At 44.8% G+C, this 16,996-nt stretch overlaps 1 protein-coding gene across 5 annotated transcripts in view; it reads left to right on the top strand.

Moving 5' to 3' along the window:
• The window catches only part of ANK1 (ankyrin 1), a 409,057-nt gene that overhangs the window by 281,971 nt on the left and 110,090 nt on the right, over positions 1-16,996 (top strand). For all 5 annotated transcript variants that reach the window (XM_082256778.1, XM_082256779.1, XM_082256777.1 and 2 more), the window contains 4 exons: positions 2,205-2,303; positions 5,268-5,366; positions 8,259-8,456; positions 9,227-9,325. In XM_082256778.1, coding sequence (XP_082112904.1) covers positions 2,205-2,303; positions 5,268-5,366; positions 8,259-8,456; positions 9,227-9,325 — 495 coding nt within the window. The remainder of the gene's footprint in view (positions 1-2,204; positions 2,304-5,267; positions 5,367-8,258; positions 8,457-9,226; positions 9,326-16,996) is intronic.

Raw genomic sequence — 16,996 nt, 5'->3', positions numbered from 1 at the left:
TGTTTTTAAGTCCTGCCCCAAGAGCAGATTCCATTGGATGCCTGCTATTGCATTTACTACCCAGAAAAGCCTCTTTTGTGCCCCTCTCTAGTTAGTTTCCTTTTATTACTGGGTTCTGACATCAGGGCTAAATTCTGTCAACTGCCATTCCACAATGAGACTGTCTGTCTAGGATTCTGATTAAACAGAGGGATTGTAATTGGTGAAGTGTATAGCAGAACCAAATCCATTGATTAAATAAAAGTTGAACTTTAGCCAGAAACTCAAATTGGAACTTTACCCATAACAACTTGATAAAAAATAATGTTATTTAGCAAGAAACATACGTATATTCCACATTAATAATTATGCTAACAAAATTAGTATGTGCTGTAAATTGCCTCCAGCATTGCTCCTGTTTCTTCTTGCCGGAGTTTGCCATTTTGCTGAAGCCCTGAGACCCTGAACAGCAGTAAATCATAAAGTGGAACTAAACCTATCAATTTAACAGTTTCAAAAAAAAGTTACATTTCTGGAATGCTGGGATTGCTAACTGTCACATTTGCTAGTGTTCTCAACCAAACTGTCAAACCATCAAATGGCTGGTGTCGTAAATGATCACACAAGCAGAACCATGACAGTTGCAGATTAAACAGAAGCAGCTTCTTTACCTGTAATGGATAAAAGGATTTGATTCTGCTTTAAAACTGTCGAGGGATCATCCTCTACAAATTTGTCAGTACCTAAAAGTGCCTAAAAATGGAGCGCAACTGAGCATGTGCAGAGCAGGGTGAGGCAGCGTATTACTGAATTGTATACAGTATAGACACTTATTTTAAATGTTTTACATAGCGATAACTGCAACATGGGTCAGCCTGAAGTGATCTAGCAGGACTTCATTTTCTGACTAAAGTTCCATTTTAAGTCCTGCTAGATTACTTCAGGCTGGCCCCTTTTGCAGTTATTGCTATGTAAAACATTTCAAATAAGTGCCTAGACTGTATAAAATCCAGTAATACACTGTCTCACCCTGCTCTGCACATGCTCAGTTGCTCTCCGTTTTTAAGCACTGCCGAGTTTGTAGAGGCCAATCTGCTGACAGCCTCAAAGCTGAATTAAACCCTCCTTTACAACCAAGTAAGCTGCTTTTGTTTGATCTGCAATGGCCATGGTGCTGCTCATGTGATCATTTATAACACCAGACATTTGATGGTTTGACAGTTTAGTTGAGGACACAAGCAAAGCTGACAGATAGCAATAAGGGCATTCCAGGAATGTTTTTTTAAACCGCTAAATCGATGGGTTTAGTTCCTTATTATGATTTACTACTGTTCAGGGGCGATGGACTTCAGCAAAATGGCAGCCTCCAGCAAGAAGAAACAGGAGCAATGCAGGAGGCAATTTACAGCACGCACTAATTTTGGTAGCATAATTATAAAAATGGAATGTATGTTCCTTGCTGAGGAACATTATTTTTTATCAAATTGTTATGGGTAAAGTTCCACTTTAACAGTTTAAAAAAACAGTTACATTCCTGGCATATGCCCTCTTTCACACTAGCGAACTGATCGGGTCTTCCTGTCAGTTATTCAGGCGGGCCTGATCGCACCCTCCAGTCTCCTTTATGGAGCGGCGGGTGTCAATGGACTTGGTTGATCCAATCCTAGCCACTAAAAACAGACATCGGATGTTAGTCGGGTGTAAACAGACAGGCGGCCTGTTTACATCTAACTGCCCATAGAGGAGAGCTCTGCATAAGTGGAGTGGACACAGACCAGCCATCTGCCAGCTCAGTGGGGATCAGCGGACAGATTCCCCATTGAGCAGGTGGAGTCCAATGGAGCCCGCCCTGTGTGAAAGGGGTCAAATTGTCACGTTGCTTGTGCTCTCAACCAAACTGTTAAACCATCAAATGTCTGGTGTCATAACTGATCACATGTGCAGCACCATGGCAGTTGAAGATCAAACAGAGGCCAAGATTGCAGCTACCTTGGCTGAAAACAATAGGAGGATTTCGTTTTCCTTTAACTATGAAGTTATGGAAAGTCAAGGCCCAATAACAAAGCATAACTTACTAAGAGAGGGGCACAGAAGATGTTTTTGGTTGATGGCATCGTGTTATATTTGTTCTTAAGCAGGACTTGGCTTTTAAAAGTTTAAAATAGAGAATATGCTCACTTTAATTCTGCTCCTAGTAAACCTATGTCTCTCCATTTCTTGTTTAGTCTGGCCTCACCCCTCTCCACGTTGCTGCCTTCATGGGACATCTACCCATTGTGAAAACACTGCTGCAGAAAGGAGCATCGCCCAATGTGTTCAGTGTGGTGAGCACTAAACTACACCTCTACTACATATCTTCTTAGCCACAGTCCCGTAAAAAGGAGGCAGGTTGCTGCTGATGTCTTTAAAATGTATATTGTATCAGAGAAAATTTTTGCAATCATCAGCTTCCTCAGGTCACATTGAAGAGTCTTCACAGCATCTGTAGACAGTAGAGCATTGTCTGGACGTTTCTTAGGCAGCTATATTTAAACACATGGCACTTTCTCAGCCAGATGTACCTTGAATATGAAGCAGAAGGCTGCATCTGGTCATAAAAGCCATTGAATTCACTTGAAAGTATGCTGCTGGGTCAGTCCAGCCAAGGATGATGTTTTAGTGTTTGGGGGATGATATAGACTTAATCAACCTTATGGTTTCTACTCTGATGGCAATCAGCCATTACAATATACATTGTAGATCATTAAAGCTACGTTTTTTTTTCTGCTTTTTGGACATGGTCAGTTTTGACATCCTGAGGAGGATAATGCCTCGTACACACGCAACGATTATCGGCCGACCGATCGTCCGACTTTTGTCCTGAGTTGTGTTTTGTTGGTTGAAATGTGCTCTAGACTGCACATGAATTTTCTCGGCCAATAAAAATCTACTTCAGAAGTGATGTCATGTGCTGGTTTACTTTCCGTGTGTTTTTTCTTTTCTGAGCAGTCTTGCCCAGTCTTGCTCATCAGATTTTTGTCTGCCGAAATCTGTAGTGACTGACGGAAAATCAGCCGTTGTGTTGACGGCCAACAAAAATTTTATAGCCTGCACACCAGATTTTATTCGGCCGAAAAGTCTGAGTCGGTTGTCGAAAGCATCATACTAACAAGCCGAAAATCGGCCGATCGGACGTTGGCCGAAAATTCCCGGCCAATAATCAATGCGTGTGTACGAGGCATAAATCTCCAATGAGGGGTGAACACTGGGAATTTTGGCAGTGAGATCTCAGTGTTGCATTCCCCAAAGAGAGTTTACAAACCATGGGGTAATAAGCCTACCAGACATCAAGTGTAACCAAAACATTACATTTTGGGTTTAAAGATGGAAAAAACATAAGGACATGTTTATAAAGGATTTGTCAGTACACATGCAAGGCTTTTTGGAGCTTTTGCAGCTTTCTGCACTGGTGACATTCTCTGAACATTTTCCAGCTGTCACATATACTATACAGTATTTTAAATATAGTAAATGCTCACCCAACATCTGTGTTTTAAAACATTCAAATGTGCCAGCAACTGTTATATTAATATGCCCATTAGTTCCTGTTCTGTAGGCAAAGCCCAGAACAGTATGGGAAACAAGCTTTGCTTTAGCTATGGATAAGTGGAGTGATTTTGGCAAAATTGGTTTTGCCGTAAGATTACTGATTTCACCATTCATGGATATTATCATTACCACTCATTGAGCTTCTTAGGCAAAATTTCCTTTAAAAAATGTACTTTTTTTGGAGGGGGTTTAGTTTATTTCAGTTAGTGTGCTTTGTAATTGTGTTTTTTTTTTCTTTTGTTTTTAATGTATATTAAATTGTTAGTTTTTTTTTTTTTGCTGTTTTCTTTTTGTGAAAACGCTTAAAGTGGATGTAAACCCCATTCATGAAATCTGACCTGAGCAAATATATCTGTAGTGTTTACTTATCTCTCTCCAAAGCTCTGAGTACCGTATTTTTCTGCTGCTCCATTCCTTTGTTATCAGCATGATTCCTTTGTTATCAGCATGATAACTTCTGACAAGCTCTCTGACACACGGAATAAAAGCTGCTGGAAACTGGTGTCGGCAAAGGGACTTATAGATAGATAAGCAGAGAGCTTGTCTATTCACAAGTTTCTGCAAGTGTCTTCGTTCCTCTGCCTATGTGGAGGAGGGGAGGTTTCCTCCAATCAGCTCACATACGGTATATGCCCAGACTCTACACCCACTGCTGAATGAGGAAGAAAGATTTGTAACACGGTGTGCAGTTTCTAAAGTATGTAGAAAGGGAAAGACTGCAGATATACATGTTAAACCTATGTAGGGAGATTTGTTTAATCTTTGTGTATCTTCTGAGACTATTCACTTCACTGGGTATAGGAGAGGGTTTACATCCACTTTGAAATGGTTGTAAACTCTTGAAATAAAAAATGAACAAAGCATATCCTTCTATAGTATGTATTTGTCTCTATCCAAAACACCTAGTGTGATTTCTGTCTGCTCTGTCATTCCTCTGCTGTCTGAATGAGTCTTCTAAGAGTCTATACCAAGCCATCCTTGGAGATGGCCTTGCCCCACCTTCAGCACACAGAAGGTGATTTGAAGCCTCAGCTGTGCATATTTTCCTATGTGACTGTGTGTGTGACTGTGTGTGTGTGCGTGCGTGTGTGTGTGTGCGCGCGTGCGCGTGTGTGTGTCCTTTTCCTCCATTTACTGTTGGTCTCAGATTACACTCATCTCTCCTCTCTATGGGTGCATAGTGTAACAGCATATTCTTGCCCCCTGCCTCTTTGTAAGCTCAGAAGTGCTGTGCAAAATGCGTGCTTTAGGCGGCTGTACAGGATAAACAGGTACAACCTACAGTATCTAGGAGAATTTGTTTTATCTCTGTGTATCACCTGAGTGTTTACAACCACTTTAAAATAATGAGGCTAATTAGGAAAAATTTTTTTTTTTGCACAAGAACAGATCCAAAATTGTTGCAATGAACTTTGGTAACCTTCAGGAGACATTTAAACTGACTGCATCCTTGAAAACCACCAGTCCACCTCAATTTGCCTTCCTTATTACCTCTAATGTATTTTGCCAAAATAGGTAAAAGTTGCTGAAATCCCCAGATTTAACCAAGGTTTCTGGGAAGGGAAAACTCGCAATTTCCCTCATCCCTACTAGAGTTATATGTACAGCATGGTTGGCACAGCTCCAGGCCGACTTCCACCAAACATATAGCATCATATAATTGATTTTAATGACACAGTGAATCTTTTTTTATATTTCAGAAAGTAGAGACACCATTGCACATGGCAGCCCGTGCAGCGCACACAGACGTGGCAGAGTTTTTACTACAAAACAAAGCAAAGGTGAACGCCAGAGCCAAGGTGAGGAGAATGAGGGAGACACTGTGAAACTTTTCTATACAAAGGGGGTAAGGGAAACGCATTGATTTCCACACCCTCAACCACTCGCAGCGGAGTTACACTGGTCTTGCGAGACGTGCAGGGCTGCCATTCATTTTGAATGGCACCCCCATGCATCTCAGCCCACAGCGCAATCGCCAAAAAGACCATGCAGTTTCTCTGCAAACACATTTTTAAAAAGGTGCACGCACCTTTTTTGTGTGGTTCACGCGCCACAGCAGTTCATTCAAATGAATAAGCTGCCGTGCCCGAGCAAACACCAGATGTGCGGCCTGCACTAGTGTGAATGAAACCTTAGAGTCCAACTCCAGCCAAAACATTTTTAATTTCACACTGAAAAAACGGAAAGGGTTGGAGCCTTTGTTAACATTTTATTGCAGTCTATGCCTTTTTTGGGGGGAAGATTTCTTCTCACTTCTTGCCAGGAAAGGAAGTGAGGCCAAGCTCTCCAACAGGGACACAGATAAAAAGTTTGAAAGAGTTAGAATTTCTGTGCCTTTCCGTCTTGGTGACAACTGCACACTCCTTTTCTTGTATAGGTGTCACAAGGGCAGGAAGTGAAAGGAAATCTTATCTCCTTCCCTTTTTGGGCAGAACTAAAAAAAAAAAAAAAAACATTTTGTATGGAGCCAGCCCTTTCAGTTCAGTAAATGCTGGTTTATGGTGCAAAATGTCTGCTTGCAGACAATAAAAGCTTTTAAGGCAAAACCCATTCTTTAAAATGTTCCTACCTGTGATCCAGTCACTACAGAGGCAACCATTTTGTTTGCAGAATTATAGGGGATATAATCTATGGATTCAATGGTCGGTAGAGACAAGCATGTCATGTTATACAAACATATTTGATCCCTATGGAATTGACAAAATATTGTTCCACGCCACAGAATAGATGCCTCCATTTTGTAAGAGTAACAGGTACACTTCAAAATGTCTTACATTTTGTGTTCTGATTCTTTAATTCCTCAAGCCATAAATCGGTGTTGTTCAACCAGTAAACGCGAACCATCTGTACAGTAGTTCTAAACGAGACATTATATAAAAAGGCTCTGCTTGAAGAACTGGTATTGAGAAGAAACAGACTATTGCTTTCTTTACAGTAAGCAGTTATTTAAATCAATAAATAGAACCAGCTAATATCTCCACTTTATTTCCTTGTGATAAGATAGGAACTAAACCAGGGATATGGGAACGTGGCCCTCCAGCTGTTGCAAAACTACGAGTCCCATCATGCCTCTGCCTCTGGGTGTCATGCTTGTGGGTGTCAGAGTCTTGCTATGCCTCATGAGATTTGCAGTTCTGCAACAGCTGGAGGGCCACAGTTTGCAAATCCCTGAACTAAACTATGTTCCAGCACTTATTGAAAAATATATAAATGAGTGTGCCAAGGGTCAACAGCAAAACAATGTTTTACCAAGTAATAGGGTTTTTCAGGTGCCATAAAATTCAAGACAGAAGTATTTAAAAATATTCAATTTTATTCGTACAAAATGTTAAAAACCATAATAATTCTTTTTTTTTTTTTTTTTACATGTTGGTCAAGCAGCTATTCCAGTTGTTCTCGATATGTTTCGCTTCATATACATAGCTTCTTCAGGAGATATCTAACTCTGGATATTAATTATGAAAACTAGTAAAGTAATAAACAAACAATTAGTAATTGCGTACAAAAATTGCTTTACCTAGAAATCACCCAAGTCCTAGTGGGAACCACAGGTTACACAGGATACTTTAACTTGAGGAGATATAAGTATATTGAAATAGTCCAATTGTCATAGATGGTAAGGAACACAATAAGGTCATGCTACCTCTAAGAGAGGACACAACAGATGACCTACACAATCCCAATATGTAGATATCAAAGGGTATATGATTCAAATTCTCATTGATGTTTGCCTAAGCTGTCTCCAAAACACAGAATGGCCTCTTCCAGGATGCCCACAGAGCTAAAGAAGCGCTGCTATGTTCCAGCACTTGACACCCTAAAAAGTTTGTGTCCTTATTTACTCATCTCTGCTCATTGATAGCTCAGCTTTCTCAGGGCAGAATTGAATAGACTAAAGCCACAACTAGCCACCAGAGCTTTTTTGATCTGCACAGATAGGACAAGCCAAGGAAGAGTAGACATTGGTCCTAATTTTCTTAAATCCTTAGACATGTGGCTAATAGTGGCTTGGGGGAAGTATGATAATTGAATAAGCACACCAAGTACTGCGGCAGAATCTTTTAATATAATTAAGCACATCAAGTTGACATTATCCACAAATGTGTAGTATTAGATTCAAATTTAGAATTACATGGCATATTAGCAAGAACAATAGCATATGATACATAGTGATATTAGTATATGAGGATACAAAAGTGGATCCAAGTCTGGATTATATATACTTGAAAGATAAGCATGTAGCATACGACACCTGCATATAGAGGGAGGACCTAAAGGGTTGCAACATTTTGGGGTTAAGCAAAGACCCCCTTTAGCTGTTTTCACCAGATGACTTTAAAAAGGGGGTCTTCTATTAACCCTGAAATGTTGCCACCCTTTTGATTCTCCCTGTGTACACCCAACAATATAATAGATAAATTAGGATAATAACAAACATTTAATAGGTGTGCAAACCTTATCACAGCAATTGTAATAGTGGCTTGAGAACATGTAGGGTGACAGAAAGGGTGTTGTTTTTTTGAAATTGCACTCCATGTTCTCCATGTTCTATTAAATGTAATGTTCTGTTCTAAATAATATTTGAGCTTCATTTTCGTTTTCATGTTACCTGCATTGCAATATCCAAAATTTCCCTTTAATTAATTTCTCAGAATTTCTCTTTTAATTTTCTGTTATTTATGATCACACAGGACGACCAGACCCCTCTCCACTGTGCAGCCCGTTCTGGGCACTTGGACATGGTGCGCTTGCTGTTATCACATGGAGCTCATCCAGACCCTCCCACCACAGCAGGGCACACACCCCTGCACCTGAGTGCGCGGGGTGGTCACACACAAACTGCCGAGCTTCTCCTGGATAACCAAGCTGCACATACCTCCCTGACTAAGGTAATAATTTGCATCACCTAATGTTCTTTTCTGACTGTATCCTACTGTACCATCCACACTCCTGTGCCTGTGTACCTGTACTCATGGTACCTGCTCTATTACGGATGCTGCCCAGAAATAGCAGATAGGGAAAAGGGATTGCAAATGTGGACTTCTTGTTAGCATGGTCATTGGACTGCAGTTCTTTCTGCCCTAACTCCTTTCTTTTCTTGCTGTCATTCTCACTTTTTAATAGCAATACTCCAAACTATACAGCGCTGACCTGTTTTCTTACCTTAAACACTAATAACAGAAAGGTGTATTGTGTTTATAAAAATCCAAGTACCTATGTAGCTGATTCTCTTTAAAGTTACCATACAATATAATGATTTTTATAAAAAATAAATCCTATATAAAGTGTCCATGCATTTTAGCGCTTGTAGTGTTGCTACATGTACCATTTTAGGGACTGATACATAGCTGCTTTATCTGAATATATTATCCTAGCGCTGGTGATACTAATACAGATTTCTCACGTTTTTGTCTAAATTTCAGTATATGTTCCAGAAAAGATGCTATGGTAATAAAAATTTCTACATAATGGTTCCCAGAGTATTTTAGTAAAGGCTAATTATGAGGTTCTGTTCTTTTAAATATAGCTTTTTTGGGGTTTTGTGTAGGGATTGTAGTACAGGCACATCTCTTGCAATGTATCCCTGCAGTGTTTCATTGTAAGCATTCATTTCCTGACTCCTTGTCCCTCTCCTTACCCATCTCTTTTCTGTCCTCAGAAAGGTTTCACTCCCCTCCACGTAGCTGCCAAATACGGGAAGATCCAGATTGCCGAACTTCTACTGGAAAAAGGAGCTCATGCCAACAGTGCCGGCAAGGTGACTGCTATACCTCACAAGTTATTGTCTGTGTTCCACAAGGACAGCTCAGCAGAACATTGGAATCCATTTTTGGCTACATCATAAGGGCATGCTGTCTTTAGGTTTAACTCCGCTCTTTCCCTTTTAAGAAATATTATATTGTAGGCAGAGTGGGATGATAACATAATGATTTCCCTGTTTTCTTCTCAATATTTGGGGATATTTAGAGCTGTCAATAGAATGTTTTCATTAGCAGTTGCCTTGTTTATTAGTATTACCACTTGGTGCCCAATTAAATTCAAACTTTCCAGTGGGGGATAAAATCTAACTGGCTACTATGTAACAAAACTGTCAGTTATTATTTTGAATATACTGATAAATTAAGTTCAATGTGGTGTCTTCAGGACACATCTTTTTTGGTGGACAGCAAGGTTAACAGTAAATTTCACATTGATTATAATGTCTTCAGAGGTGTCAGATTGGTAATTCAGAGTGGTGTATTTTTACAGTAATTCTCAAGAACAATTTTATTTAGGAGTTTCCCATTCACTTCTGACCCAAAATAAATCAATAAACCTACTGTTTTACCTCTATCAATATTTATAACGTGTTGACACAGTGGGATTGATTTACTAAAGGCAAATTGACTGTGCACTTTGAAAAATGCAGTTGCACTCTGCAAGAGCGGTTGCTTCACAGCTTAGTAAATGAGCAGAAGCTCTGCTGACTTCCATAATCCAATCATGTGCAAGCAAAAATGCTGTTTTTGTTATTTTCCTTGCATGTGATTGGGTATTCTCTGCAATGTGAAGCATTACCTGATTTACTAAGCTCTGGAGCAATTGCACTTGCAGAGTGCAACTGCACTTCCAAATGTTTGTGGACACCTGGCCATTACACACACTTATATGGTCACCCCTATAAAATACTGAGTTCAAGGGTTTCCAGTGAAGGGTCCTGTTGATGCTACAGCATACAAAAAGTGTTCAACTGTGTGTCACCAGTTTGAAAAAGAGCCTTTCCGGTTTCAGCATGATTGTGTCCCTGTGCACAAAGCTATCTCCATAATGGCATGGTTTGATAAATTTAGAGTGGAAGGACCCAAGTGGGCTGCACAGTCCTGACCTCAACCCTTCTGAACATCTTTTGGTTGCATTGTGAGTCAGGTGAGTCACCTGTGATCTGTGATTTAGGTGTTTTCAGCCAACATCAGTACCTGACTTCAAAAATGCTCTTTTGCAAAATGGGCACAAATTACCACAGATGCACTCCATCTTATGGCCAGAAGAATGAAGGCTGCTATAGCCACAAAGGTGTGTATAGAGCTTCCATTTAATATTAATGCCCATGGCTTTGGAATAGGGTACGCAATAATTTTATATAAATGTGACAGTTGGATGTCCACAAACCATTGGCAATATAATGTATTACTAGTTTCACCCGGCATCTTCTTACTTATCTTTGAGAACTTATTAGAGATATCTAAGCTCCGGCGTGGCCAGGATGTAGACGGCGCCGGACGTGTGTTAGCAGAGCTCTCCACCATCCTGATCTTATCCGGCTCCATCCACGGCCCCTGTGCCTCGGATCGCGGCGGTTTTGCCCTCCTCCGCATCGGGCACAGGTGGGGCACGGATGCCGGGGAGAAAATCCCGGGTTTCAGCACCGACCCCGCGGCCTAAACGAGCGGTCCCGCCGCGAGGCGCGAAAGCGGCCGCCGCCATCTTGCAGGTCCAGGCCTCATCTTCTTCCTCTGCAGCCACAGGCGCCCAGGCCTTCCTGAAGTCGGGAAAGATGTCCGCGGGGGCCGGGGACCCTCCTATGGCACAGCCTATGGACTCAGGTACCGGGGGGTCTCTGCCGGGGACCGCTGGTCAGAATGGGGGGTCGCATGGAGGGGGGGATATTACTGCTCCCATACTGGCTGCTATAGACGCCTCAAAAACTGCCCTGATGCTCCGGATTGACCACCTGGCCTCTGAATGTACCCTAATCCGCCATGATCTGGATAAAATCAGGGGGCGCCTGACTGAGACTGAGGGCAGGGTGTCTGAGGTGGAGGATGTCACCGCTTCCCATTCGGCACAAATCATTGCCATGCAGGCCCAGGTGAATGCTTTGGCGGACAAGATGGAGGATGCTGAGAACCGACAGCGTCGCAACAATATCAGGGTGGTCGGCTTGCCAGAGAAGGCTGAGGGATCTAATTCTACATTGTTTGCTGAGAAGTTCTTTTGTGATCTACTCAAATTGCCTCCCCCTCCCCCGACATATGTGGTGGAGAGGGCCCATAGGGTTCCCACGGGACCTCGGCCACCCGGGGCCCCCCCGCGCCCGTTTCTGGTCCGCTTTTTGAACTTCCGTGACAGGGATCGTATCCTCTCTGAGGCCAGGAAGCAGGAGGAATTGCAGTTTGAGAACAGCAAGATAATGTTATTTCCTGACTTCTCTGTGGAAACGCAGAAGAAACGCAGATCATTTACTGAAGTGCGCAAACTCCTGAGAACCAAGGGCCTGAAATATGGTATGATGTACCCGAGCCGCTTGCGTGTGGATTACAAGGGATCTGTCCTTTTCTTCAATTCGGCGGGGGAGGCTGCTGACTGGTTGGACTCCATTTAATTTCCTCTGATGCACCTGCTATCTTGGATGATATGGGGCTCTTGGGGCCCTGCTGCACTGTACTCCCTATTTGCAGCTCCTGTCTACGCACGGTCTGCCTCCTCAATTGCTGCTGGGGGGACATCTACGGTTCCTGTATTGTTGATCCTGCCCTGAAGTTTCCTGGGTTGCCCTGGGCTGGATCCATGCTTCTATTCCTGGGGCTGTGGACTGGTCTACAGGTCATTGGAGCTCTGTGTGCTACACGTTGTTGAACTGACATTTTTCTCTTTTTTTGTTTTGACTCTATTTTTCCTCTCTTTAGGTTTTTTTCCTTTTTTTTGAGGAATGACTATCTAGCGGCCCCCCCTTTTTTGGGGCTGCCGTTGGTGGACAAGAGTAACGCCGGCTGCGGTTTTTATGTTGCAGCCATGCCTTTAAAATTTTTGCTGGGTTTTGGGATTCGGCTGGGTACCCTGTTGCACTTTTTTTTGTTCCAGGTTTGGGTATCACAGCAGGGATGTTTTTTTGTTTTTGGCTCCAGGCTCCATCCGGTGGTCACTGTTCTTTTTTGCTTATGTGTCTGTATTGCTGAATGTCTGGATGGAGTTGGGGGATCGGGTTGGTCCTCGGGCTGTGCTTGGTCCTCCGGCTCCCTCCTGCTATATGTCCCTCTGCTGTTCTATGGCTGAGCTACTTAAAATCATGTCATGGAATGTGCGGGGTCTCAATGACAAGGTGAAACGCACAGCCATTTTTAGGTACATTAAATCTGTTCAACCGCATGTTATCCTCCTCCAGGAGACGCATTTGGATGGGAGCAGGGTGCTTGCCTTGAAGAGGCCTTGGATTCAGAGGATCTTCAATGCCACTTACTCCACGTATGCCCGTGGGGTGTCTATTTTGCTGGGTAGAAATGCACCCTGCTCGATTCAAAAGGTAATTACGGATCCTGGCGGACGGTATGTTATTGTTCTACTGGAGATTTTTCACCGGCAGGTGGTACTGGTGAGTGTCTACTTACCTCCCCCGTTCCACTCTCAGATTCTGGTGGATCTCCTGGTGACCTTGGCCCCTTATATGCATCTTCCTCTAATTATGGCGGGGGATTTCAATGCTGTTCTGGGCGGCGGGCTGGACTCCTCTAACCCGGGTAGACTGTCGTCTCCTGAACTGGTGTCCTGGTCTTCCGCGGCTCAGCTTACGGAGCTGTGGCGCTGGAAAAACCCTGGGGTGCGTGGCTACTCCTGTTGGTCTGGGGTGCACAGAACGGCGTCCAGGATAGATCTGGCTTTTGCTAATGGGCCTTGTCTTGCTTTGGTCCAGGATGCTACATATTTGGCGGGTGGCCTCTCTGATCACAACCCACTGCTGTTGACTCTGCGGGTGGGAACGGGTAGAACTAGGGGTGCATGGCGCCTTTCGCCGGGTTGGCTGCAAACTGACAAGGTGATGCAACAGGTGGAGCCCCAGATGCCTACATATTGGGAAGATAATGCCTCGTCCACGGTAGGGGTGGTCCTGTGGGATGCTTTCAAAGCGGTTATGCGGGGTCATTACATCTCTGCGATTAAGGCATCTCGTAGGGAGGCTAATGCTGACAGGGAAGCTGTTCTGCTGGAGGTCCGTAGGTTGGAAGATGAATACTCGGCCACTCCGGGACCGGCGGCCTATGCGGCCCTGGAGGAGGCCAGGAGGCGTTTGGCTTTGTTGGATACTGATTTTGCGCATGCCAACCTTAAACATAGAGCGGAGTCACTTTTTGAGAAGGGAGACAAGAATGGTAAGCTTTTGGCCTTTTTGGTGGCAGATCAGAGGGCTTCGGTAAGTGTTCCGTGCATCCAGTCTAGTTCAGGGGAACTGGTTAGGGACCCGGGGGAGATCTCCCGGGTCTTTATGGATTACTACTCTGACACCTATTCCCCCCTACCTGCATATGACCTGGAGGAGTTGGAGCGCCTTTTATCTGGCTTGCCGGTTCCGGTCTTGGAGGGTGAGGACAGTGCGTGGCTGGACAATGACATCACGCTGAAGGAAATAGAGAGAGCCATCTCATCCTTTCCCTCCAATAAATCGCCGGGCCCTGATGGGTTCCCGGTGGAATGGTATCGGCAGTACTCAGACTCCCTGGCTCCCAGGCTCCAGGCATTGTATGCTGCGTGTTTCGATCAGGGGGCCCTGCCGGGTTCCATGCTCGAGGCGTATGTTGTTCTCCTGCCCAAGCCGGGGAAGGATCGCACCCTGTGTTCCTCCTACCGCCCCATTGCCTTACTCAATGTGGATCTCAAGATACTCACGAAGGTCTTGGCTACTAGGCTGGCGGTGGTCTTGCCTTCCCTGGTGGACATTGATCAGACCGGGTTTATGCCGGGCAAGTCCACGGACACCAACCTTCGACGTCTGTTTACTCATTTGCAGGTGTCCCATGCCTCCGTTGGCACTAGGGTGGTGGTGTCCTTGGACATTGCCAAGGCCTTCGACACGGTGGATTGGGGGTACATGGGGGTGGTGCTGAGGCGCATGGGGTTTGGTCCTAAATTTTGCAAGTGGATTTCCCTTTTGTATTCCTCCCCGCGTATGGCGTTGAAGATTGGATCTTCCCTGTCTCCATTTTTTGCAGTAGGTAGGGGGACTAGGCAGGGCTGCCCTCTTTCGCCCTTTTTGTTCTCTCTGATGATTGAACCCTTGGCTATTGCGTTGCGTGCATCTCCGGAGGTGGGGGCTCTGGAAGTGGGCTCCATTAAGGAGTGCCTTGCACTTTATGCGGATGATATGCTTTTATTTTTGAAGGATCCCAATGCTTCTCTGCGGGCGGTGTTCAATATCCTAGACACTTTTGCAAAGTTTTCCGGCCTAAGGGTGAATTGGGATAAATCCACTATGCTCCCTATTGATCCTGGTGCCATTGCTGCAGCTGATGGGGCGCTACCATTGAAATGGGTGACGGAGTTCACCTACCTGGGAGTCAGGGTGTCGGCGAGGGTGGCGGATTATCTTACTCTGAATCTTAACCCACTGCTGGAGGTCTTTAAACGCAGGGCGGAGGTGTGGCGCGACTTACCTTTGTCGGTTCTGGGGCGCATTAACTTGGTGAAAATGAAACTTCTCCCTGTCTTTCTATACTTCCTTAGAAATTCCCCGGTGTGGGTCCCGCGTTCTTTCTTCCGCCGCGTTCATGGCCTGATAGGTTCCTTTATTTGGGGTACCTCTCCTCCTAGAATTGGTCTGCAGGTGTTGCAGGAGCCCTGGGGTCAGGGGGGATTGGCTTTACCTGATCTTTATAAATATTTCCTGGCTGGGCAGGGGGTGGTGGCGCGACGCTGGCTTGCAGGGGACGATGGGGACTCCGCCACGGTGCTGGAGGCGGCTGTTTTGGGCTCCTACGAGAGTCTTCGCCTTTTACTGCATCGAGGGTCCAGGGCTACATTTCAGCTGACAGGAGCGATGCGTTCTACCATCAAAGCCTGGGAACAGATGCAGGTGCTGGTGGAGCCAGGAGCCACTGGTGTTTCCCCGGCCTCCCCATTGTGGTGGAACCCCAAGTTTCCTCATTTTGCCTCGATCCCTGATCCTACCATCTGGGCCGTTAAGGGGGTGAAGTTGCTGGGGGATATTGTCTCTGGTGAGGAGCTGTGCTCCTTTGATGCCCTGAAGGCGCGTTATGATCTTCCAAATGGGTATTTTTTTCGCTATCTCCAACTTCGCCATGCGTTTGTGGCACAATTCGGTTCCTCTCGGGTTGTGATTAAAGCTTCAGCTCTTGAAACAGCGATACAAGCGGCGGGTATGCGGAAGCCTCTCTCAGAATTGTACGGGGAATTGTTCGCTGTCACTCCGCCTGCTGTACGTAGATGTCGGGAACGCTGGGTGGAGGAGGTGCCTGACCTGGATGGTGATGACTGGGATGATATGTGGAGTTCACCCTTCGCCTACCTGGTCTCTGCGAGGGACCGTCTGATTCACTTTAAATTTCTGCATCGGATTTATTACACGCCGGCGAGGCTGGCACGTATTTATCAGACGGCCTCGGCGGAGTGCTGGCGTTGTTCCCATTCACCGGCGGACTTCAGTCACATCTTCTGGGGGTGCCCGGTGGTCAAGGACTATTGGGCATCCGTCTTAGCTTGTATTGTGGAGGTGGTTAAGATTCCGGTCCCCAGCTCCGTGGAGGTTTGCCTCTTGGGGTTGGTGGATGGCTTGGCCCCTGCGAGGGCCATTCGTACTCTGGTCAGCTTGCTGCTTTTCTATGCGCGCAAGGCTCTGCTCGTACACTGGAAGAGTCCCTTGGCTCCCACGATCCTTTTCTGGAAAGGCTTGGTTAATAAAGTGACTCCGCTCTATAAGGCCACGTATCTCAGTAGGGGGTGCCCCCGCAAGTTTGATAAAGTATGGAAAACATGGATAGACTCTCCGGCCTCGACCTCCGTAGATCAGCTTTAGTGTTTTATGTGCTACTGTTCGGGACTGTCTGGGGGGGGGGGGATGGCCATGCCGGTCGGTGATATATTCCTGTTCATTGTGCTCTAACTGCATGTATAGAAGTCTCTCTATTTTTTTTTTTTTTTTTTTTTTTTTATTGACTAAGCCATGGGGTTGCTGCTAGTGGGCTCTGTGCTGGACTAATCTATAATGTTCTATGACCTTGTTACTGGATAATTGGAGCAGTCTTGAGGGGTATCTTTATTACTGATGGATGCTTTGTTTTTCCACTGGACGTGCTGGATGGAGCCTGGGGTGGGGGGGGGGGTGGGTGGGGGGTGGTGTGGGAGGGGTTTGACCTGTTGTCACTGAGGGTGGTTGTTGCCCTGCGTGGCATTGTCTTGTCTGTTTTTTGTGTGCAAAAATTCAATAAAAACAAATTTTCAAAAAAAGAGATATCTAAGCTCCTGAAGTCCCAGTTTTCCGTAATTTACCCTCTGAAGATGACTCTAGCTTTTATGTGCTTTATTTTAATTTAAAAAAAATATATACAGCAGGTGGTTTCAGACTCCATAATGGTGGTAGAGAGAAAAGGAGGAAGCTCCCTCTGGGAAATCACATGGCTGGAGTCCATAAGTAAGGGGCTGGCAAGTGAATCAGCCCACTAGT

Source organism: Pelophylax lessonae (genome assembly GCF_965119305.1).
Source record: "Pelophylax lessonae genome assembly, chromosome: 4".
NCBI lineage: Eukaryota > Metazoa > Chordata > Amphibia > Anura > Ranidae > Pelophylax > Pelophylax lessonae.
Note: the sequence above shows the minus strand (reverse complement) of the source record. Positions and strands in the feature narration are given on the sequence as shown.